The 27,005-nt window shown below is 36.6% G+C and overlaps 1 protein-coding gene across 1 annotated transcript in view; it reads right to left on the bottom strand.

The window, feature by feature from the left end:
• SCIN (scinderin) overlaps nt 1–27,005 on the bottom strand; it is an 81,328-nt gene that overhangs the window by 34,344 nt on the left and 19,979 nt on the right. Inside the window, exons 4-5 of the mRNA XM_035020653.1 lie at nt 22,562–22,711; nt 1,522–1,614 (exon numbers count right to left, since the gene is read on the bottom strand). Coding sequence (XP_034876544.1) covers nt 1,522–1,614; nt 22,562–22,711 — 243 coding nt within the window. The remainder of the gene's footprint in view (nt 1–1,521; nt 1,615–22,561; nt 22,712–27,005) is intronic.

Genomic DNA, 27,005 nt, shown 5'->3' with positions numbered 1-27,005 from the left:
TGCCGATCCCTCGACTGCGAGATCACCACCTGAGCCGAAACCAAGAGTCCCACGCTCAACTAACTGTGCCACCGAGGCACCCCCTCGAATTATTTAGAATAACAATTTCTGTGTGGCTTATATTAAAATCATGAGTATTTAGCAGCAGTCGTGACCACATTTTCCTTTGCCATCTAGGAAGAAAATAATTCACTTCCCCTTTACAAAACGCAAGTTATTAGACACAAGTTAGTAACTTGATCGTCATTCAAAATCAGTTTCTTTTTTTATTGTTATGCTAATCCCCATACATTACATCACTAGTTTTTGATGTAGTGTTCCATGATTCATTGTTTGCGTATAACACCCAGTGCTCCATGCAGATCGTGCCCTCTTTAATACCCATCACCAGGCTAACCCATCTTCCCGCCCCCCTCCCTCTAGAACCCTCAGTTTGTTTCTCAGAGTCCATCGTCTCTCATGGTTCGTCTCCCCCTCCAATTTCCCCCCCTTCATTCTTCCCCTCCTGCTATCTTCTTCTTCTTCTTCTTTTTTAACATATATTGTATTGTTTCGGAGGTACAGATCTGTGATTCAACAGTCTTGCACAATTCACAGCACTCACCATAGCACATACCCTCCCTAATGACTATGACCCAGCCACCCCATCCCTCCCACCCCCATCACTTCAGCAACCGAGTTAGAAGTTCCCTTCAAGAATAGCAAATATAACTCCTTCCTGTGATGACTGATGACTATCTAGTTCTGCAGGGAGATTAGAGCTCTAAATCATGCTCTTGGAAAGTTACAAGGGGAGGGAACTCCTGAAGGATCCCATTTGAGCAGTCTCAGATACCGGTGTATCTGTGACTTCTGTTACCTTCACCAGCAATAAAATCATAAAATTCTGGAGTTGTAAGGAACCTGAATAATCTTCTAATGGAATCTGTCTTTCTTTTTTTCAGATAAGAAAACTGAGACCCAGCATGGTCATATCTTGCCCAAGGTCATCCAGGGGTCATCACTACAGCAGTGACATGGAACTAGGAGTCCAATGGCCAGGACAGGGTTGTTTTTACCCTGTTTCCTCCCAGCTGTTTGATTTGATAGATTTGCCCTCCTGTAACAAAAAAAGCCTTCATTATGGCTGAACAAGATATTTAAAATAACGTGAAGCTTTTATAGTTTATCAAAATTTTATAAGAAAAACCTTACTGAGTATTTTTATTCCATGAAGGAAACATTTTATTGAATGTCATGTATCAAAACATATTGTTGCAAACTAGCACGGCAACACTATATAATTTTATTTAAGTTGTAGCAGTAATTTCACTGATTATTTGACATTTTTAAAAAAAATAACAAAAAGTAATAAAAAGAAGAATTTTAATAAACATACTAGAGCATAGAATGGATTCTACCTACACACTTCTCTTTGAGAGCAATGAGAATTATCAGCTACAGCAGAGTCCCTTCCAGAACAGGTCTCCCGGCTGTATCCAGTCTAGTAAAAACAATAGAACTCACTAACAGTGAACTCACCATGTAGAGTTTAGCCATTTTCCTGTTGGTTATGTCTGCTACGGTGTCGTCATCATCGTCTCCATCCCTAAGCTCCGGCTTTGTCCCTAAAACCTGGAAAAAAGTGAACAGATAAAAGATAAAGACCGCTCATTAAAGAATGCAGAGTTAAAAAAAAAAAAAAAGTAAACTATCTTATATTTCTAAAGACATAGATTATAAAATATTTGCAATTAAAATGACCAGGCTCAAACATTTCTCACCAATCATACTGCATTGGCCTTTGCTCATGGATCAAATGAATGAATTGCATTCAGTAAACAAACACTGAGTTTGCTCATGATACTAACTTCCAAGAAAGTAAAATCCTACACTTGAAAGCATAGGTGTTCATATTATTGAAGACTAGCAGGAATCAATTAAAATATGAGTTCTAAATTCACTTCTGTAACAGATTTCTTCTTGTGACCTCTGCTTCTAGAAGCAATCTATAGGTTTAATTACAAAAAAATCTTGGATCAAATTATTGAGGGTAGAGTACCATTATCATCAGATAAAGAGCAAATTCTTAACTACATGATGATATATTTCCTGCTGTATATTTGGCACTTAGAACAGTGTCTGGAACATAAGAGATGCTCATTAAGTAATAGTCAAATGAACAAATGAATGTATTTATGTATTTTCTGCATATACGATACAATCCAAAAGTTTAAGTACATAAAGCATTAGTAGAAAGTACATTTAAATCTGCTTTGATTTTCTACATACTATAATCACAAAAAAGGTATATAAAGCAACTTAATTATTAAATTAATTGACACAAATATAGAATGTTAAGGACAGGAAAAAAATATAAACAATCTAAACAATGTGCCTTTTATAACAACATAAGCATAAATTCAAATTTAGAACATGCAAAGAAGGTATTCATTTAGACTCAATAAATATTTCATATACAATGAAATTCCTTGCATAATGTGTTTTATGTTTACTATAACACGTTGTGTGAAAATACATACTGCCAAATACCAGGGAACAATAAAAATGTGTATAAATTCTAATCCTTGTTCAACTATGGGCACTGCCTGGAGTTTCAAAACACATTAAAGAAGTTATTTTCAGGCACCTGGGTGGCTCAGTTGGTTAAGCGACTGCCTTCAGCTCAGGTCATGATCCTGGAGTCCCTGGATCGAGTCCCGCATCGGGCTCCCTGCTCAGTGAGGAGCCTGCTTCTCCCTCTAACCCTCCCCCCTTTCATGTACTCTCTCTCTCTCATTCTCACTCTCTCAAATAAATAAATAAATCTTAAAAAAAAAAAAGAAGTTATTTTCTCTGGGAATATGCTCATCTTTTTGTTGACACAGTGATCAATAAAACATTTTAATTATTGTACATACTAAATGATTATAATACAGTTTTTCTTTTTTGCTAAAAGTGGGATCAAGACACAAAACACTTGGAATCAAAGGTGCTTTTTTAAAACACCTTTACTGTGCTAGAAGTATGTATATCTTCTAAGAGCAGGAAAAGGCTCCTTATATACCCTTTTGTGATTCTACTCTAACCAATACAGTAGTTTGGAATCAACAATTTGGTTGAGGACATTTCTAGTACTTGGAACTTTCCCAGTGGGCCAAGTAAGTCTGAGATTTGGGGTACACTCTAACTTTTAATTTTCAGACAATAATTATTCCCATATGAACCAAGGTTCTTAATTAGCCTCTCAAATTGCATTCAGTAAACAAACACTGAGTTTGCTCATGATACTAACTTCCAAGAAAGTAAAATCCTACACTTGAAAGCATAGGTGTTCATATTATTGAAGACTAGCAGGAATCAATTAAAATATGAGTTCTAAATTCACTTCTGTAACAGATTTCTTCTTGTGACCTCTTGTGACAGTTGGGAATTGAACCCACGGGATTTACCAGAAACAAGCTTAACTGCAGGGGTAGGGGGATGCTGTACATTGTCCAAGAATCATTTTAAAATTCAGTACAACAACTAAGCATTTACTAAAAACCTCATTGGGGTATACAAATGAGTTTCTAACCATCTTCTCAAACCTTAAGGACTTTACATCTTATATAGAATGAGGAAAATAACTAAACATATTCTCTTTATCAACTATGCCATACATTATGATCTTTGAAATAGACTGTAAATACAGCTTCTTTTTTTTTTTTTTTTTACAGGTAGGATAATGCCTAAATTTTAAACAGTCATTTTAGGTTTGTCAAGTGATTAGCATTTAACTCATGTAATCCTTGGTGTGTGAAAAAAAAAACATATATTTTGACAATTTAAAGAGGAAGGGAGGGGCACCTGGGTGGCTCAGTTGGTAAAGCGTCTGCCTTCGGCTCAGGTCATGATCCCGGGGGTCCTGGGATCAAGCCCCCTGCTCCGCAGGGAGCCTCCTTCTCCCTCTGCCCCTCCCCCTGCCTGTGCTCTCTTTCTCTTAAATAAATAAAATCTTAACAAAAATTAAATAAACTTTAATGAGGAAGGGAAACAGAGAAGCCTTATCTGATGATGTTTCTTAAAAATTTCATCTATTGTTCCAGCCAAGACCTGTCACTCAAGCTTGGAGTCTCCCCACCCCTCCCCTTCCTTCAATTATTTTCTGTAAATTTCCACTTAAAAGTATCATCATCCTTTAACATGCTCCAAAGTGAACTTAGCTTTCCACAAAACTGGCCATTCTCAATTCTCCATTTGTGTCAGTGAATCTCTTTTCTGTTCACCTGGACTTAAAATCAGGAGATCAGTTCTGAATACTGCCTGTCCTCCATATTGAATCTCCTACTCACTTAGTCATTAAATTCTGCTTCTTTATAATGTTTGGAGTCACCTTAATTCCCACCTCAGTGAAGTCCCTCATCACCTGAGCGATGGGTTACACCTACTCCTTTCGGTTCCCTCCTGCCTTCAGGTTCACCTCATTTTTTCATCCAGAAAGTTATCCTGTACACTGGCTGGAAGGCCCCTCATTTCACTTTACTCCTAAGTTTCAAGAATATGACTCCAGAAAAAAAGGCTTATATCCTCTATCTGCACCAGTGACTCTTAAAAAGTTCAATGTGCTCAAGCAACATCTGGGTAACCTGATAAAATAAATCTCAATAGCCAGCTATTAAGTCGTCAGGTCTGGGGTGAGGCCCAGGGAACTGCATTCCAGATGATGCTGAATTGGCTGCTTACTGACAGAGCCAAAACTTGTCTGGATTCCAAAGCCCCTTCAGAGGCTGGATGTTACCGACACTGCATTATTTCTCAGCATTCTCTACCACCTCCCTTCTCTCATCAAGCTGATGTTTTCAGTGTCCCTTGTGGGAGCCACACACTTTCCTTCCCCAAGGCTCTCTGGAATGCTATATGTAACTTCTACCCAGGTTGACTGGGTGTGGTAGAAGCAAAACTGAGCAATTATTCTTTGGTTGGTTCAGCTAATCATAATTGGCCCAGGAATAGTTACTGCTTATTGAGTGTCTACTATGAGTCACGCACTGTCAGGAGCTTTGGACGTGTATTGTTTCATCTTTATAAGAGATCCTATGAGCTAGATACTGTTATCCTCATTTTACAGAAAAGCTCACCGATGCTCAAAGAGAAGTGAATGTTCCACAGAACTGCTAAGTGTTGAGGCTTAAATTCCATCACAGATTCCTTCAATGTCATAACTTTAATGATTTTTAAAATTTTTCTATTTTTAATTTTTATTTTTTTAGAGAGAGAGAGAACGGGGTTGGGGGGAAGGGGTAAAGGGAGAAAGAGAATTTTAAGCAGGCTCCACACCCAGCATAGAGCCTAACCCTGGACTCATTCTCATGCCCTCGAGATCATGACCTGAGCTGAAATCAAGAGTTGGACACCTAACCGACTGAGCCACCCAGGCGCCCTTCAGTCATTTTCAGAATAATTAGTTGCATACTTCCCTAAATCAAGGGAAACTAGGAAACTCTTGGAAACAAACAAAAAGATTCTTTCCAAGGATGGTGTCTAGGGGCTCCTTCTGGTGATCTGATACCATAAAGTTATTTTCTTTCCTTTTCTTTATTTTCTAATTCAGTAGAAGATTGATAGCAGCAAATGATTTCGTCCACAGAGATGCACAGGAATTTTTTTCTGGTGGAGATGAGACTAATTTCTCCCCTGTGGAAGAGGCCAGCTTTGCATTTGTCAGCAAATTCATCTTAACACTGATCACCCATTCACTTATCTGTTCTTTAGATTCTTCTTTGAACTAATTACAATATCTTACTAGTTCTCTTATTTTTTTTTTAAAGATTTTACTTATTTATTTGAGAGAAAGAGAAAGAGAGCATGAGCAGGGAAGAGGGGCAGAGGAGAGGTAGAAGCAGACTCCCCGCTGAGCAGGGAGCCCGACGCGGGGCTTGATCCCAGGAGTCTGGGATCATGACCTGAGCCACCTAGGCTTAATGACTTAAATAAAAATTTTTGATATGGGTTATTTTATATTTGTATGAGAGTCATGATTTTATTTGTTTGAAACTACCTTTTAACACCTAGTACCCCTCTTGTCTAAACCACATGTATTGAAATCTGTTTACATATTTATTGCCTTTTATTGTGTATTACATGTCTTCAGCTAACACTTCTCAAGTGCTACTGTGTGCCATGCCTGAGATTTCATAAATTTTGTTTAAAATATGCTTCCAGGGGCGCCTGGGTGGCTCAGTTGCTAAGCGTCTGACTCTTGCTTTCAGCTCAGGTCATGATCTCAGGGTCGTGAGATCGAGCCCCACATCAGGCTCCACCCTGAGTGTGGAGCCTGCTTTGGATTCTCTCTCTCCCTCTACCCCTCTCCCCACTCTTGCGTGCTCCCTCTCTCTCTCTCAAAAAATAAAAATTAAAATAAAAAAATAAAAAAATTCTCACATAGCCCTACTTACTAGACACCAGTCTAAGAACATTAGCTTTATTAAGTCATTTCATCGTCACATCAACTGGGCTCTCTTATTATCCCATTTTATGCCTCAAGAAACAGACTAAGTGACTTGCCCACTGCCATGCATCTTACAACAAATGACAGTCAGGATGTGAACTCTGGCTCCAGAGTGGGTGCCTGTAACTCGCACGCCGTGCTGCCTCTGTGGGAGCTTCAGAAAGGTCTTCACACTTAATCGCTCAGGCCTTGCCTCTGGAGATAAAGCAGAAAGTGTTTCGCAGCAGAGACTGTAGAGGGGACACTCTTAGTTCTCTCTTTCTGAGGAGAGCGGTTCTGGCACATCTACCGCGCAGCATGCACGCCGGTCGATACCGCGACGGTGTTCCGCCCTCCTCCCTCCACAGCCATCCTCATCTCTCCCCAGACCGTCTCTCCGCTCCCCTTCCTGGTGGCTCTGCCCATGCTGGGGGCCTCAAAGGCTGACAGAGGGAAGGTCTTCCATCACATCAGGGTGTCGTGAGAACAAACAGCGCTTCAAACAAGATACACAGTGTCCAACCAACCTGAGTGCACTACCAAGGAATGTAAAATAAGGCAATAATACTTCTTTACCCATAAAATTGTTACAAGTTAGGAGACAACTGACAACATCCGATGTTGGGAAAGATGCTGTATTCTACTAAGCACTCTCTGGTGAGAAATAGGTAGCAGAAATCCAAGAAACAGTCCAATTATTTAACCCAGTAATTCTATTCTAACGGTTCATTCCAAGGAAATAATTAAAATACAAGCAAAGGATCAACCTAATAAATACATCACAGCATTTTACAATATTAAAAGACACAAACCACGTAAATGCCCAACATGAAAGGGATTCATTGAGTAAATTAGGCTGTATCGATAGAATAGAAAACTATACAGACATTAAAGTATTATAAAAATTAGGCGATGGTCAGGAATATGTTCGTAATATCTCAAGTATAAATTTAGTTTGCGAGACATTATCTATAGTATGAACTCTTTCTTGTGAAAGCACAGAGATACGTACATGAAAACAAAGATTAGGAAGGATTTAGTTATTTTTTCCTCAAAGGTGAGACTTGGGGATATATTTTTTCTCTATTGTGACTATACATATTTTTTAAAATTTCAATAACAAGCAGGTATTTGGGGGTGCCTGGGTGGCTCAGTCGTTAGGCATCTGTCTTCGGCTCGGGTCATGATCCCAGGGTCGAGCCCCACATCAGGCTCCTTGCTCAGTGGGGAGCCTGCTTCTCCCTCTCCCACTCCCCCTGCTTGTGTTCCCTCTCTGTCTCTCTCTCTGTCAAATACATAAAATCTTTAAAACAAACAAACAGGTATTTGTCCTTTAATAAATAAAATTGTAAAAGCTTTTATTAAACAAACAAAAAAAAATACTGACCTCTTGTTTTTGTATTTATTTTCTCTCTCCAGTGGAAGAAACAGTTGCATTTCATTACCTCAAATGGAATAATTATAATTCCCTTTTAATTTATAAGCCACCTTAAGCTTCTCCCTCAGGCTTCCTCATTCAGTTCATCAAAGCATAGTAACTATTCTTGATGGATTCCTAAATCCTCTAGGCATTTTGATCAGAGAAACTTTTGTTAATATAAAGACCTAGAACTGGCTACCAGTGACAAAGGGGCCTTAATATTTCAGCTAGAAATTAAGTGACTCCAAAGGTCACAGGTACTATTTTGTTATAGATGTGATCTGAGTAGAAAAATGGGAGTATCTCTATCTTCTCTCTGTCAGTAACATAATGGAAATGTTTAACAACTTAAGACACTACTCTAAGTACATTAGAGAGGCTGGAAATTTGTGGAAATAAAATTTTGTTCTATGCCAAAGTAGACCTTCTGTTGTGCTGTTCACTCTTTGCCTTCAACGGGCGTTCAATTCAAAATAATTCAGAAGATATTTATATTAAATCATTACAGCAAATACACCAACTTGCTTTAGATTCACAGTCCCACAGCTTCAGATTTTCTGGGTCCTCATGACATGGGTCAAGACTATCCTTAGAGTCCTGTGTTTTCTCTCAATGACCCGTTGTGACTTTTTCTTTTAAAACATAAATGGGCCTATGTGTAAATTTGTTTTAGAAAGAAGGACCAGGAAGTTAAGAAAAAAGTTGCTCTTCACAATCTTTACTTAGTTTTCACATTTGCACCAGCCTTTATTTATTTATGTTGAATCTTTTAGCCAGCCCCACCTATTTGGAATATGAAATTCCAACATTTATGATTTGCTCCCTCAAGACACGCTTTCTCTATTTTAACTTTCTACAGAAAAGTTAGGATGTTTGGACAATTTGCAGTAAGTATTTGGAGTGAAGAGTAGGAAAAGAAAGGATAATATGTGCTCTGGAGGAAGGACAATACTTAACTCAAGACTCCAGATCACTCAGGATGAAAATGTTCCAAGCTGGTGACAAGTCCCCAGAGGATTTAACATAGAGGGTCTTATATGTTTCTCAACTGTGATTTTGCCTTGACAGATCAGGAAATTGATGATGAGAGAAGTTAGGAGTTGTGCCAGAGGTCCAAGTCCTATAAAGAGTAAAAGCAAGGACGCAAACCCCAGGCTTCCCAGCTCCTACTGCAGTGCTCCCCACAGCAAGGGAGACCTCACAGTCTTCTTATGTCATCACATTAGTATGCATGGCTATCTCTGGTCTCACTAAAAAAGCAAAGGAGGGCGCCTGGGTGGCTCAGTTGGTTAAGCGACTGCCTTCGGCTCAGGTCATGATCCCGGAGTCCCCGGATCGAGTCCCGCATCGGGCTCCCTGCTCGGGGGGGGAGTCTGCTTCGTCCTCTGACCCTATCCCCTCTCATGTGTTCTCTCTCTCTCATTCTCTCTCTGTCAAATAAATAAATAAAATCTTAAAAAAAAAAAAAAAAAAGCAAAGGAAGCTCTCGGGTCCTCAGAGCTAACACTTTAATTACCTAGAAATTCACCTGTCTTATTTCCTTTCCCTAACTGGAAAAAAAAAAAATCAGTCCATCGTTAACATATGGTGAATAGATAAAAATTATAAAGGCGAAATACAGCCTTGTTATGGTATATATTCTTGCTTCCAGGAATTTTATGGCTTAGGTCAGACAAATATTTGATAATAGGAAAGACATACAGAGATATAAGATTACAGGCAATTCTGAGAAAAGCTGTGACCCCGTTTAGCTAGCTCCACCTAATCTTCCAACATTTGCTCTCCTGATCTCAGCGTGTGCTCTCCTGCCTCTGAAATGCTTCTATCCTGTTACTGATGGATCAAATAAAAAGGGTAATTTAATATATCAAATAGCGGGTAAAGTCATTCTAGACTGAGAGAAAGCATGTGAAGTACATGTTTGGATAAAAGGATAAAGTGAATGACGAGTCTGCAAGAGAGGTTTGGTTATTTAATAATCTGGGCTAGGACTGTCCAATAGAATCTTCTGTAAATAAAATATTTCATACTTGTCCTGTCCAACATGGTAGTCATTAGCTATCTCCAAGTACTGAGCACCTGAAACGTGGCTAGTGTAACCAGGTAACTGGATTTTTAATTTTAATTAATTTAAGTAGCCATCTGTGTCTGACAATGCTGTATTTGACAGTGTAGCTCTAGAGGACTCAGGGAACGCTGTGACCTTGGAAAACTCACCATGATGCAGGTCTGATCCTCAGTGTGACAGTAACATCACCATATTAGAGATTAGGTTTAGAGGGTCCAACTCACAAGAAAGTCAACTCCTAAGTGATTATAATATGGAGAGCAAATTGACAAGTTACTATACAATGGAAAGCTAACTTACAAGATACTATAACATGGAAAAAGCTAACTCACAAATTATTGAAATACATAAGCCAGAATGCCAAGTTATTAAATCAGAGCAGTTATCTTAACTGGCTACATATTAGAACCATCTGGGGAGTTATGATAATGACTACTAAAGTCTGAATGTGAGCCCAAAATTCTGATTGAAGCCCTGGTACGGTGTAATTTCAAAGCCCTCTGGGCCTGGTTCTGTGATATATTCAAGTTTTTAGTGGCATCAGCTTTGTTAACCTGGTTCATCCATCTCAACCATTAAGGCAGGTCTGCCAAGCATTTCTGATGTTCAAATAGCTTCTCAGGGAACCCTTCCCTGGACAAATGGTCATGGCCTGGCAGTCCGGAGGCTACCCCAGAGCAAATCTCAGGTAAAGATTTTAGCCCATCTGCTCTTTCTGGAAATCTTTTTTTTTTTTTTTTTTTGGTAAGACCGCAAACTCGTTTGGACACTTCTACCTGATTAGTACTTGAATAGTCACTCCCGTTGTTTGCCTCTGGAGTTTCTAATTAGTATGTTTCACAATGACCATCACACCTTTCTTCTTGACAATCCTCATTTGGTAGAATCTGGCACTCTGAGCTGGATGGACCCACTACTGGGTGACTCTGTGACTTTGTTTCCACACTTAAAATGGTCTAATAATTAATGCCATTCACAATCATCAGGATGATTAAGTGAAATAATGTATGTGAAGTGACTGTCACTATACCTGGCACATCGTGAGAACTCCACAAAAGTCAGGTCTCATCCTTTTTCCACCCTTATATACATTGAATGAAACTTGTCTTGCTCAAAGGGTCATTCTCTCTCTTTGGTATGACCTTGCCAATCACCACTCTGATTCTTTGCATGATGATTTTACCACTGAACTTCTTGCCACACACCTCCCTGTGGGCTTATATTTACTTATTCACTTATTACTTGTTTACATCTCGATCTAATGATGCCACTAAGTAGTCTCTATGTCTTGACCATGTACCCTTAAAGTCTTATATTTTAGACTTAAAACTACAAGTTGAAGACAGATCTAAATGTCCCTCTTCAAGCAAAACCTGAAGAATAGTCTCCTGTGTATCAGCAAGGGCATAATAATGCTGAAAAGGAAGTACTCTCTTCTCTTCTTTGAAGTTTCTCCACATTTGAGGTATGTAGGATGACACTGGTCCTTGGTTATAAAGCAGATTCTCTTGGCTTCCCATGTGTTTCAATCCTATCTCCCCATTTAGTGCTGTACACATGACCTTATCTTGGTGAGTCAGCACACAGCAGTTACAGTTTATTTATCAGTAAGGTTGATGTATGAAGTGTCTGTGCTATATCAGCACCATAGGAAAGAGCTGGGGCTATGATGATTAATAAGTTAGCCGTGGCCCCTGTCCTCAGTGAGCTGACTTTCAGTGCAGGGATGCTAAATAGGTTTTGCCTATCCTTGCTAAATGCTGGAGGTTGCTAGAGCAGCCCACAGGGAAAGATTCTCAGGTTGCTTCCAAATTTAGTGAGGAAGTCTAACATGATCCACCAGCTATTACACTCATGGACAAGCGGTAGAAGTGGCAGGACACATTCCATTTGTTTTCAACCCTAAATACATGAAAATAGCCTGCAGGGATTCTCAAACTCAGAGATGTATAAAGAGTGTATCTTATCCAGAGAGGATCACCCTTCTCTCAAGATTGGCTCTCTATCATAATGCCTTTAGGCTTCTCCCCTCATCACTTACTGCCTATTTTCACCAACTTTGGAGATTACCAGAGGGAAAACTACTATTGGTTGGGTGAGGGGAGGAACGGAGAAGAAGAAACTGCCTTTCTTCTCCAGATTCTTCTTTTGAGGCAACAAGAAGACAAAGACCTACACAGAGCACCCCTACTGTGAGAACATGAGCTAAACAAACCTCTAGGAGTATTTTCTCATTGTCCCTTATCACCACATACACATATGCACGTATTTACACAAATTTATTTCATTTTATTTCCTTCTATCCCTTTAGAGAGAGGTAAATAAACCTGATTTATATATTCCCTTTAACTGGGTTAAGCCAAGTTTTATGGTAAGAGAGTTGTGAAAACTTCCTCTCCATCGACATAATTCAGAAAATTTCCCCATACCAAAATTTAACCAAGCAAACTCAAAAAGGCTTTCATATACTCTGAGGTGCTTGAAAAGTATTTCCATAGTTTTTATACTCACATTAAAAAATGTATTTTCCTTCCAAGAAAATGTCTGCCCCAATTACCCTGTATTACCTTCCATAGTAAGGACGAAAGATTTTATGCTGACAGTAAGAGATATGAAACAAAGGGACAAGCCAAGCTACTGAGTACAAACGTATGTTACTAAAGGTATTATGATATGGAATACATAAAATAGGTATGATTGTCAGAAGCATGTGGCATGATTTTGGAAGTTCTAAAATAACTTCCCAGCAGATGGGATTCCCATCTCTCCGTATGTTCAAGATGGTTGCTCTGTAATGAAGACTGCCTGGTGAGTTGCCACTCTCCCATTCCCACACTCCCTTGGGCAAGTTAGGCAGGCTCTCCATGACTTACTTCCTTCATCCATAAAGTAAGGGTATAGAGATCCCATTTGGTGCTCTGCCCATCCCACCCTGGTCTACCTGAGAGGTCATCTATAGATAATTTCTTAAAGGTCAAAGCCTCTTGCTCTTTGTCTGATGGCATTATCTGGCCACCGAGCTGTACTATATCCACACACAAGGAAGGCTGGAATTCTGGGGAGTTAACACCCAAGGAGCAACCTTCAACTAATGAAGGATGGGAAATTATTGGCTAAATCCTGTAGCAACCTCAACCACTTGTGGGCTGACTCTGAAGGGTGTTCCATAGTTTTCATAGGGTTCCTCTGGGACTAAACCCCAGTGCCCCATAGCTGTAAACTACTTATTTATAAAGTATTGCCTCACTTTACTCCTACTTGCTGTTTCCAGGACCATCTTCCAAATAATCGCCTGCCCCCAAGTCCTTGTATAGAGTTGGCTTTTGGAGGAACACAAACCAAGACAGGGGATAACAGACGTATCCACTTCCTGGGGTTGTGGTAAGAATGAAATGAGCTCATTCTTGTAAAGCCCATAGAAGAATGCCAGTCACAAGGCAGGCACTGGATATTTGCCATGATGGTGGCTGTTGTTACCTCCTCTACAGCAAAAACAAAAACAAAAACAAAAAAACCATCACAGATTTTTTCTTAGATGATGGAATTTCTGGGTTAATGATCAGAAGTACTTGTATGATATAAAGAAAGTGCAACTAGAGAGATTAAAGAACACACAGAAAATTCAGCCCGCCAGCGAGCCACTTGCCTTTACCCCTGCAGAACAGCAAGATGAGAGAAATTAAGTCATCACATAGCAACAGAGCTCCACGACAGGGAATAAATACCACAGCAACTGACACTTAACTGTAGTGCATCTGCTGCTTGCTTTGAGATGGCTTTTGATTAACCTATTAGTCTTGTCGACATGCACTCTGTCAGACTTCATTAAAATCTATATTCAGTTTGGGTTTGCTTTTTAGTTGCCAGCATTCATTGAAATTGAGCATTGATATTTAATTTATCCACTATGCATGGCAGAGGACTTCATTTCCCTGTATATTTGCATGGCTCTTGTTTGTTTGCGTGCAGGTACTTAAAATATTTTAATATTTTTTAACAGTATGTTAGTACTTTTTTCCTGATTAGTAGAGTGTTATTCCCAGAACTGAGGATTGCCTCTTGCTTTCCCCTGAAAATATACTTTATTTACCTGAACAAACCATGCTTTCCTGAGAAAGTCACTTTAAAATCCCTTTTTATAGATAAATATGTATATGCATATTTAGACAGATTACATATACGTGTATACATATGCACATATATATATCAGGATAAGATGAAATTGTCCTAAAATTGCTGAAATATACTCTTGTTAATTTTTTTATTACATAGTATCACTAATATTATAACAAACATGAGGAATAATATAAAATTAAAATGAAACCTGCCATTCTAGTTTAATATTTAAATTAAATTTATAAATCTTAAATAGTTAATATTTAATATTCTAGTTTAATAATTGATTTAGTTAATTCCAATATGGACCTTGTGGGGACAAAGATCTATTCTTCTATATAGTCCATCTGTCCTAGAATTGTACTATCTTATTTATACGTCTTACCACACTATTCCCTCACTTCAGCCATAAACTAAAGGAAAAATTGCCTCATTTAGAAATGACTGCCAAGTGTTATCAATTTGGGTTCATTAAATAAAAGTGACACCTGATCAGTAAGGTCGCAAGTCTTCATGTTGAACTTTGGTGTGATAAAGTGGAAAATTATTTGAAATATTATATTGCAGCATATGGTTAACTATACTGTTACTATCTTTCTTATCTTTGTTCAGAATATTTCAACTTCCTGGAATGCCTGGGTGGCTCAGACAGTTGAGCATCCAATTATTGGGTTTTGGCTCGGGTCCCGATCTCAGGGTCCTGGTATCAAGCCCCACATCAGGCTCCACGCTCTGGGGAGTTAGCTTGAGATTCTCCCTCTGCCCCTCCCCCAACTCATGCACGCATGCGTGAGGGCTCACTCTCTCTCTCTCTCTCTCTCTCACTCAAATAAATAAATAAATCTTTAAAAAAGAGAATATTTCAACTTTCCCCGCTGGATGAACTGGCAAGGAACAAAATGAGTACGTGAATTAAATACTAGAAATCCAAATAAAAGATTCATTAAAATAAATGACAACAATGAATGGTGCCTTGAATAGTGCCTGGGACATAGTGAACTATCAGTAAATGGTAGATAAAATTAGCTATACTAAAAAAAAAGAGAGAGAGAGAGTGAGAGAGCTATAGCAACCACAGTGTTCTTTAAAGCATTATAACCCTGCAGCATGTGCTACTTGTCACTATAATTCTTTGGATTTTGAGTACGTACTAAGTATCATGGCTGTAAAGAAAAATGGAGAAAATGATTTAATTATAATGCAATAGAAGAAAAGGAAAGATTTCTATTTTCTGGTCCTCTGATACTTTCTCTCTAGGCAGGACTAAACTAGAGAGAGTGACAAATATTTTGAAACCTTTTAACTTAAAAATCTTTGAATGCGAAAGCCCATAAATGGACCTCCTCTTTCTACATGGCTCTCATAATAATGTTATTTCAGACAACAAATACTAATGAGCACCTATGTACCAGACACCATGCTCCAAGACTGGGAAATTACAAAATGTTTAAGACATTGTTCAATTTCCCAAGAATTTACAAAAAGACCCTGGAAAATAAAGGAGGGATAAACAAGGAAGCTAAAGCTGCTTGGACAGCACACAGGAGAAGTGTTTTCTCTGACAAAATCTTTGTCTCTTAGTGTCAAAGTGTTTAATGTGTCTATTGACAAAATTAATATCTCAAGCTACTCAAATTTCTGCCCTTACAAAGTACAGAGTTGTGACTAACAATGAAATCAATAAGAAGGCAACAGAAAATAGTTTACTGAGTGATTTGTATGTGTGTGTGTCTGTGGCTATTAATAGCTCCACCCAGCGTGGAGCCTGATGTGGGGCTTGATACCAGGACCCTGAGATCGGGACCCTAGCCAAACCTACAAAACAACCTTAGGTCTTACATATAAGGCGCTAAAATACCCATGTTTGTTTCCAGATGCTAAAAGGCAATGTGATTTTTATTCTTGTATTACTTTTCCATAAATTTTTAGACACTTTAAAAAAATACTGTATACTCATTGTTCCAAAATGGTCATGAGGGGGATTTTCAAAACAGCTCCCCATTCTATTTTTGGAACTTCTAAGGTTCATTTGATATTCTACAAAGATAAATGGGAATTGATTTATCTAATCAAAGATCATCCCCAGGAAATAGTTTCTCCCACTCTCTATAGAATCATGTTCAAAATGGTCATGCTTGATTTAAGTATACAATAATATTTAAGTTAAAAGGTTAAAATGCAATCTCATGTAAATCCAAATACCCAAGATTATGCTATTAAACAAACATTTCCAGAAAGAAACTTTAAGGAATGTTGGCAGAATTCTAAATTTCCAAATTCCAATTTTTTTCTTTCTTAATCTTACTTTACATGTTGAGGTATGAATATTCCAATGCTTAGGTTATTTAATGTTCAAAATCACTTCTGGTTTGACTTTTCTGTAAATTTAAATTGTATTAGAACTTGGGAAGCATTAGTAATGTGCACAGCCTTTTGATGTTGGGGGAAGAGTAAGACAAATATATTAGGTGATTTCAAAAATAAAGCTCTATACTTGTGTAGTTCCCTGGAGTTCATGGGGCATGTTCACTTTTCATCTAGTGATGAGAAGGGGCAGCACCAGGGCTGTGGGGAACAGCCAAGCAAAATGGTCAAGGCCAGTGGACAGCAGTGTTGTGTGCTAAGCAGTGAGAGAAGTGGGTTTTTGTGGTTGCTGGACACAAAATGGGGAGGTTACCTGACCTGCGAGGAAGGATTCTACAGATAAGACTATCCAACTACAGCTCCGAGGAACATGCATTTTATCACAAAATGAAAAGTTTTAGACCCAGTTACTTATTTCTTACTGTGCTGCATGCTTTCACTTGAAGTACATGCAGCCTAATCCGTGGGAAAGTATTGCAGTAAATATAAACAAGCCCAAGATTCAGTTACGACTTTCCAAAAGGTTAGTTGTAACTATCTGCCTGCAGACAGAAGACTAGCAAAATATATGAATTGTCCTTATCTAAATACCAACTGCTCTTATATAAATACAGTTGATTTTAAAGCCATCAATAGTGTGGCTTTTTTTAAATCTTCACCAACACTGTTATCTAAAAAATAGTAAAGATACTTTACGAGGTCCTACTATCCTCTAGAAAACAGAAAAACAAATATAATGGGTTTCTGGTACCCTATAGTTCACAGTTAATTGCATCAATTATCCAAATATGAATGAGCAATGAGAGCTGTAAAGGTGAGATAGACATAAAGGCAGTGTACTTCTACTTCCTTCCCTCAAGGAACTTAGCACGGCAATGATAACATATAAATTTTATTTAATTTATTTTTTTATTAAGGATTTTTATTTATTATTTATTTGAGGGAGAGAGAGAAAAAGAGAGCACAAGCAGGGGGAGGGGCAGAGGGAGAAGGAGAAGCAGGCTCCCCCGCTTAGCAGGGAGCCTGATATGGGCTCCATCCCAGAACCCTGGGATCACGACCTGAGCTGAAGGCAGACGTTTAACCCACTGAGCCAGCCATCCAGGTGCTCCAACATATAAATTTTATTTGGCAAAATACTCTGGGAAAATATGACTAAAATTTTACTCGTAGCCTAGATAGACATCTCAAAGAATAATTTAAAAAATATCTGCACTATTCAACTCTAGATTTTACTTACAAGATATCCAGATGGGCACGTCGTACATATCCAATCAACTTGCCAAGAGAATGACTGAAAGGATTATTTTATTTTCAAGCTGTCAATTATGACTTATAATAAGATGAATACAAGATCTAGCCTATATGCTATTATCATACAGTCTAAAATACATGAATTTTATCGTGAGAAAGCTTTCAATAATGGTGGTACCCAGCTATGCTTTCTGGTGTTTGCGGATCCTCACCATCTGCTCCCACTTTCTGACTCTGTCTTGATCTAGAGTGTGCTTATCTCAATCAGATGATAAAATAAGCAGTTTCTGAGCTTCACTGGGAACCAACCCAGTGCTCAATAAACACTTATTAATTGAGATGGAACATGATATTCCAACTTTCCTTCCAATTTCCTTTCTTTTTGTCCAGAATCCAAAACAATGATTGTGCATGACTTTCCAGGGGGCCTTCGTGTTTTTATAAAAGTGAGAAAGGCTAACAATTCAGCAATATAGTAGTTGCTTACAATCTCCCTATATTTTTACTGCCAGTATTCCACCACAAGCATTTACAATTATTGTAGACTTCATAAGTTCATTAAATTATATTGAAAAGAGTCTTTCTGGATTAGAAAAATTACTTGATTTTTGGTATCATTTCAAAAAACTTGCCCCTTCTGCATTCTCTTGTTGATATCCTCCAGATGTTCTTTTTTAAAAACTGGAAGTCTATAAAACAGATAAATTATTGACTTTAGCAATTTTTCCTCAGGGCACTTTTTTAGCTTCCCTCCTAATGTTTAGAGGATGAATTGGACCAATGAAGAAAGTCTGGAACCTTAGGGTTAGTGACATATTTAAGGTTCCTTCACATTCACAGACTGTTTATTTTAAATAAAAGAAGAAAGAGTAAGAAAAAGCTTTACATAATTTATGTGCAGCTTTTCCTGGTAAATACGTTTACAGTGAAGAAAAAACACGCACAGGGTAAAATGTGACTTTGGTTACAGGCCTTAGTTAGTTCCATGTACAGGATAATTTTCATATTTAGGCACATGAGTTTTTAAAAGTGCTCACGATAACAGGTAAGAGGCTGAACATACACCCTATTTCCCCAGACAGTCTTGTTAATACATGTTGTCTCCTAATCCTGTCTGGTTAGTGCCCCCCTATTACTCTCCAAAGTGCTTTGGTTTGAAGGATAAATTTATGATCATCCTAGAGATAAGCCATGTTAAAATGGTATGACTATAATAGCATGAACAGATAGCTGAAATACCCAGAAATAAAGATGAATTCTTAAAAAAAAAAAAACTCTCAGAAAAAGTACTTTTCACTATTTATAGTGTTGAGGACTTTGACGTGTTAGAAAGACACACTCTGAATATTCTGCATCAAATATGGAGTAATGATAATAGCATCATGGACCTGGTTTAGTTACATGAAGTCCTTGATTTTAAGCTATTAGTTACATCAACTAAGTTATTAGTTAATATTTTAAGCTATTAGTTAGTTACATCAATTTAGTTACAGCAAGTCCTTGATTTTAAGTTATTACTTACCTTCATATAGAGACTTCCAAAGTTTTTGAAGATAAATAACTTTAAAAGAGTCTTATTAAAAATGAATCACTTAAAAGGACAGTTTTAAAAGATATTTTGAGAGAGTTTTAGATTTTTGGAATCCTTCTCTAGCAATATCAATAGTTCCATTAGAGTCTCAGAAAAAGAAATGACATTCCATTGTCTTCAACAAAGAAACCTTTTGTGTGCGTGTAATATTAACCACTTGGGATAATTTCCGAAGGCTATGGGCCCCTTCTAAGAAAAATACTTTCTAAATGCATAAAATAAGATACAAAGTATTATAATGGAAACCTATTATATTGGAATATAGCTATCAAAATGTATTTTCTAAATGTGATAAAGTAATATATGAGCTTCTTCATTTACTCATTATATAATATTATTGAACAGCAGGTCTAATAGCTATCATAATTACCAAGAAGTGATGAACACAAATAATATTTTAAAGTTATCTACAATAACTATAATGTGATCTGAAAAGTCACAGATGCTGCTCATGCTACTGGTTTGTCAAATACATTCACAACTGGAGAAAATTTTAATTAAGAGGTTAGTGAAAATAAAGTAAATTTTTCCCAAACAAGTTCATGACCTCTTTGAATTCTATCATTATGGGTATAATACTAAGCCTAGAAAGTCAAACTAGTTTATTATAGGTGCATAATTAATTCATCAAACAACTATTTAAACAATTATTTAATCAGGCTACAAAACAACATTTGTGAAAACAAAGAGCCCAGCAAATGCTTTTTAAAAGAAAGAAAAATGAAAATTCATTGTGTAAATGAGAGTTGTCAAATATAATACAGTATACATTGAATGCACTGAAAAGAAAGCACAGTAGGTGTTTTCTAGAATGTTTTAAAAAACAAAAAATGAAAATCCCCTAACACATAAACATCACATTTTACATTAAGGATTATGTCCCTTATCCCTATCACTAATATTTTAAAATTGAAGTTATATTTTTACAATTTTTCTCTTCAGGTTTGCATTTTCTTTTTAACTTTCACAGTGTAATGTATTAATTAATGTATTAATTTACTGCTTAACCTTTTTTGCCCTCAAAACTCTAAATGAAATCCAATAAGCAAGCAAACGTATACACGCACAGGTTAGGCCCTCAGCCTGTGGCTTCACTTCCTGGTACAGAGTTCAGACGATTTGGTAAACACAGAAACTGCTTAAAAGGCAAGGTGGGATCACAGATCATTGGAAACTAAAGGGACCATAGAAGCCACTCTGTCTAACCCTGCACTTTACAAATGAGGAACCAGAGACAACAGAGGTTAAGGGACTTACTTGGGACCCAAGATGACAGAGGAGAAGCTAGTCTGATAGTTAACAGAGCACCCCCTTCACTACTCCACCAGGACGAGTCCTGGGTCCACTCTTAGCAAAGCATAGTTATTGAAACAAGACATACAATCAATTAGAAATATATCTTATTTACAGATTTTTGCTTCCAAATATGAAATCTGCAAGACTTAAACAGTGATTATATCTCTAGGACAGAGGCCTTGAAAGAATATTAAAAGTTCAAGAAATTGTTTTGAATAGTTTTCAAAGTCTAATTTATTAGCGATGTTATTATGACTATTGGAAACTGAGTTAATCCCTAATTTTACTTTGTTTTTTTAAGTTGGCCTTTTTTTCCTGATTATAAAAGGAAAGCACATGAAAAAATAAAAAATAATAATAAAAGGAATATACATCTATTATAATACATTTTGAAAATGCAAGGACAAATAAAGAAAAAAATAACAAGGACCCATATCTCAAGAGTCAAAGACAATATTGGTAATATTGTAATATTTCAGCCTATTTCTTCCCAGATATATATGTATATACAAATATATACCTATATTCCTACATATAAACTTATATTAAGATATTATTGTATATAAAATTTTATATCCTGCCTTTTCTCTTAGCATTTGACCATGAACATTTTCCCACTGAATAAAAGTCATTTCTAAAACATCACTAACATGAAAGTCTAACACACTAACATGTGTTTGGTGGTTATTAAAAAAAATTAAGTTTAAAGACATTATGACAATAAAATTATCCCATATAATTTTTGATCACTGGGCTACTGAGGCTATCACTACATCAAGTAACTCTAATGCATGAAATCACTCTAAATCAAAATTATTAAAAACACGTTTATATGAGAGAGTGTTTAGAAAAACTTGAGTGCAGATAGCGAAAGTCATTGAGGAAAATGTGTACTATCCCAAGAAACGAAAACTCACAGAGACACCACCTGCTACTATTAAATGCAGGAAGATTCAGAATGGTATTATTACAACAGTAAATTTTGACAGGGTTCTGCGAAGTCATGAGGGAATAAACATTGGTACAAACATTTAGGGCCTGATATACCATAGGAGTTCAATAAATATTGTGGAATGAACATACGGGAGTCAAAGTACCAACATGTATCAAGACACCTGAATATGATTACACCCTTGACTCATAATCTTAAGGGAAAATAAAAAATATATATATTGAGGCACTCGCTGCAGTTTTCTTAAAGGGGAAAAACTGGTCACAACTAAATGTCCAAGGCTGCTATCATTGTTAAGTAAATAACAAAGGTATAAAGAGCCATGGAGATAATTTTCAAATTAATTTAACAACTATACTAAAATCGTAAGGGTCTTACCAAGAATTCTTAGTTTAAAATGATTGAAATATTTAAAATATTGGTATATTTGTTCTCATGGAATAAAATTTTATTTCATCCTTTTAATAAAATAATGAATGCTAAAATTGAAGAATATCATGGCATTAAAGAAATATATATTCAGAATCCCACATGAAAAAACTATTATTTGCCTTCCAAAATATATTCTTATATTCAATGTCAAAGTGTTACCCATCTGTCCGCCTATACAACAGAAGATGAAGTCAGAGTCATACCAGTGGTGAAAGAAAAGAGTCATGACCTTCTATTTTCTCTATATCATGACATAGATAACCTTGATGTTTCCTCTTACCGAATCTTAGCCTAGGCCCAGTATTAGAGAATTTGTTAAAACTAACAGACACAGGGCGCCTGGGTGGCTCAGTTGGTTAAGCTACTGCCTTCGGCTCAGGTCATGATCTTGGAGTCCCGGGATCGAGTCCCACATCAGGCTACCTGCTCAGCAGGGAGTCTGCTTCTCTCTCTGACCCTCCTCCCTCTCATGCTCTCTGTCTCTCATTCTCTCTTTTGCAAATAAATAAAAAAAAAATTAAAAAAACAAAAAACAAAAAACTAACAGACACACACACACACATACACACACACCCCACTTACAGTGATCAACCTTTAAAAAACAACACAAGTCACAATACCTTTCTGAGCTCTGATGGCTCACTTCCTTCTTCCACCACAATTAGTTGAGATCTTCCTTTTCTTTCGTTGTCCCGAATGCCAATGGCAACCTGGCTTGCCTTCAGACGCTCATATTTGTTGCACGAGGAACCACACCATTGGTAAATTTCCTAAAAGAAAAGGACAGATCTTTTGACCCTGAAATACATGGAGGACATTTAGCCCTGTTGTAATACTCACTGTTAGTATTAGGAAAAAACAAAAAGATATTTAAAAAAAAAAAAGAAAGTTATCTATTGTTGAGGTATATATAATTTTACGTACTTATACCTCATTCTGTATCCTGTTGTTTTCAGTTAGCATTATAAAGTAACCATTTTTTAAACATGGAAAATATAAGTATGTATCTCACCATTCTTTGGGTATATCCACTAATTACAATTTACGAAAGTAAACTTGTATGTTACCTAAATTTAAAATAATAATTTTACCATATTTCAGAAAGGTAATAAAGAATCTGTTACAGTAACGTGCTCTTGATGATTATAAAAATTGATCTAATGCTTTTGTAAAGCAATTTAATGAATCTTATCAAAAGCCATAAAAAGAATTAAGACATATGACCCAGTAATAATACTATCTGGAATTCATTTTAATAAATTATTCATAAAGATTAGGAAGAAACCATATGTACAAGGGTTTTTATTGCTATATAATTATATTAGTGAGGCATTGGGAAGACATTAAATGTTCTATAATAGGATAATAGTATATATATTTATGATACAGAGAAAAAACAGATACTTAATAGCAAAGTTGTATTTTAACATAGAGATTTATAAAAATAAAAATAGAATGACAGTTCGATATATTCTAAAATCAGTAGATTATATTAGCTGCCATTTAGATTAAAATATTATATATTTTAGACTTGGGTACAGTGTTCAGAAGATATAGATAAAATTTAAACTAATAATAAAATATCATTTTCTCCATTAAATGTGGTTTTAATGAAAGAAAGAAAAATTTAATGGTGCCTAGTCTTGGTGGGGGAGTAGGAATGGGCATTATCACAGTCTATTTGGGTTGTATAAACTGATACACAGTCCTTTTCTGAGGGAAGTTTGGTATCGTATCAAAAAATTACATGTGCTTTTAGGATCAGGAAATTCAATTTCTAGGACTCTATGCTACGGAGGTATTCAAACATGGTTTACAAAAACAAAGAAACAAAACAAAAACCCCACAAATGTCCATCAGTAGGGTGATGGCTGTGTAAATGTTGTTATATGGAGACTGCAGACTGTTCTTTAATGCCTAAAACCTGAGAAAAGTGTTTAAATGCCGACACAGAAAATCATTCAAGGTATACCATCAAGAATAAAATAAAGCCACGAATAGTATAGTTCCATTTAAGTGGAAGCAGAAACATAAGCTCTGTTTCTGTGTTTGCAAAGAAAGATTTTTAAAGATATACAGTTTTAACAGGTGGAGAGAGGCATGTATATGTAGAAAGAGAGCCTTCAATTTTTATCTAATAGCTTTTTTCTTTTTTTTTTTTTTAATGTCACATATATTAGGTGCCTATGATGAGCTAGATGTTGGGAATAGAGAGAAGAATAAGAGAAAGCTAGCAAGGAGAGATTGACATGTAGACAACCAATGCTAATAATGTATTTGCACTACACTTGCTTTCAAAACAAGTTCCACACAAACTGTGTGCAGTCCGTCTTGGAGAGGTGGTTAGCGCAGTGGTTAAGTGTGAAGGAGACAGACCCAGGCTGCAACTTACCAGCTATAGGACCTTGTGTCTGCAATGTTTAAAAGAGCACATCAATTAATAACAGCAAAATAAAAGAGCACCCAGGCATCCACAGACAGAATGGCTCTTTTCTCTGATGATAAAACATTTCCAGCCCAGAGTCATTTCTTTATTCACAAATAGTTTACCGATTGCCTAAAATGGGCTCTCTTCCAGGCCCTGGGGGCCCAAATTTGAATCACACAGGCCTGGGGGAGATTCTCTGACCCCTCACCCCACCCCCAGGTTCCTTATGCACTTATTCCATATTCCTCTTTGAGAATAAAATACACATTTTAGCAATTCGAGTCTTTATAAGAAGTAAAATAAAAAAAGACTATGCCTTGCAACTCTTCTCACTCTAGAATCTATCAAGGGGCATTTCTTTTCCGTTTTTAAAAGAATGGTACACTGCTGTTGTTTCTCATTTCTTTTCTACATCTGGGCATCTGAATATGAGACTCACATTTGGAATCAATTGAATACTATGCCCAGGTCAGCAATTACAAAGAGTGAAAACAAATGGTCCCCAACGATTAGTCAATGCCTATCACCGTGCATTAGGATCAGGTGGTGGCGTAGGAAGGTGATTTTTAAAAATACAGAAAACTGAGCACTACCCTTAGGGACTCTCAGGTATGTTCTGGGCAGCCCTGTTTTTTGAACACTCCCCAGATGATTCTAGCATTCAACTGAGAATCCCTGCTGGTGGTCTTGAGCACAGTGCAACTGGCAGGCATTTGCAGAGAATCTGCAACATCTAATTACCCAGTGCAGCAAAACACGCTACTCTGCTAAATACACGTGGGCTCTCAGCTCTGATTTCTTCCCTATCTTATTCCATGAGATTTTGCCACTGATTCTTTTCTCAGTGGGTCTGAGAAAGCAAACTTCTAATATTTACATTACAGCGAAATATAGGAAGCAGATCAGAAGATTAGATCTCTAGATTTCTCACTTGTTAGTAACTTTCACTACTGACTTTCTCTGCACTTATATAATTGTCCAACAGATGTTTATGTTCTCCATATAAGTGACCTTTCATCGACTTCAAAGAGATTATATAAAATCACACTAAATTTTATTAGCTTCTGTAGTACATTATGGAAGCTTGGTAAAATGTGTTTAGAAGAGAAATGTAGATAATAATTTGACTAACATAATTATTTAATGTAGAATTTTACAGTATTCCATGGATCCCCAAATATTTTCTATGACATTATCTTGGGTTGGGAGTTTTTATGTGCAGTATCAGCTCACAGGTAAATTCAGTTGTAGAAAATATTCTTCACCATTACTGAAAGACCTCAGTTTATACTTTTAAAATAGCAAAAAGAACAAAGCTGGAGGTATCACAATCCATGATTTCAAGATTTACTACAAAGCTACAGTAATCAAAATAGCATGGTGCAGGTGCAAAAATAGACACATAGAACAGAACAGAGAGCCCAGAAATAAACCCATGCTTACACAGTCTATTAGTCTATGACAAAAGGGCAAGAATATGCATTGGGGAAAAGACAGTCTCTTCAACGTGTTGGGAAAACTGGACAGCTGCATGCAAAAGAGTAAAACTGGACTACTTTCTTACGCCATACACAAAACTGCACTCAAAATAGATCAAAGACCTATATGTAAGACCTGAAACCATTATATTCCTAAAGGAAATCACAGGCGGTAATCTCTTGGACATCAGCCTTAGCAACATTTTTCTGGATATGTCTCTTCAGGCAAGGGGAAAAAAAAGCAAAAATGAACAATTGGGACTACATCAAACTAAAAAGCTTCTGCACAGCAAAGGAAACTATCAACAAAATGAAAAGGCAAATATCATAAGATTTCACTTAAATGTGGAATCTAAAAAATAAAACACACAAAAACCAGAAATATTATCATAAATACAGAGAACAAATTAGTGGTTGCCAGAAGGGAGAGGGATGGGTGAAATAGGTGAAGGGAATTCAGAGGTACAAACTTCCAGTTATAAATAAATCACAGGAATGAAAAGCACAGCATAGGGAATATAGTCAATAATATTGCAATAACATTGTATGGTGACAGAGGGTAACTACACTTATCGTGGTAAACGCTGTGTAGTGTACAGAGTTGTCAAATCACTATGTTGTACACCTGAAACTAATATAACATGGTATGTCAACAACACTTCAATAAAAAAATTTTAAAATAGCAAAAAACATATCTAGGAAATGCTCATGAAAACAATAAAACTGTTAAAAGTAAAATTTTCCTTTTTAACTCAAAGATGACCCAATCACTAAAGAAAGTGTTACAGAAAATTTCTTATTGGGCATGAAAATGAATGCTTTGTGTTATGCTTACTCTTTTATTATTTTCACTTAATTCTGTGCTATTTCTATAAAAGTGACATACCATCTTATTTCCTAGACTTAATTTTTAGTGGTGAATTCAGACAAGAAATACAATAAAATATGGACTTTAATTATAAATTGCCAAAAGCCAGAATTGTTTAAGGAGTTCTATTAATTTAAAAAACCCTTTTCTTTCAATGCGACTTAAGTTTTTCTGCAAATATATTTTATTCAATCATGGTAGCAACACAGTTAAAACATGCTTTAGATTTTAAACAGAAAATTTGTTTAGATTTTAAACAGAATTTTAGCAATTCATTAAATTTGAGCAAT

Source organism: Mirounga leonina, unplaced genomic scaffold, assembly GCF_011800145.1.
Source record: "Mirounga leonina isolate KUSES-001 unplaced genomic scaffold, KU_Mleo_1.0 Mir_174, whole genome shotgun sequence".
NCBI classification, from domain to species: Eukaryota; Metazoa; Chordata; class Mammalia; order Carnivora; family Phocidae; genus Mirounga; species Mirounga leonina.
Note: the sequence above shows the minus strand (reverse complement) of the source record. Positions and strands in the feature narration are given on the sequence as shown.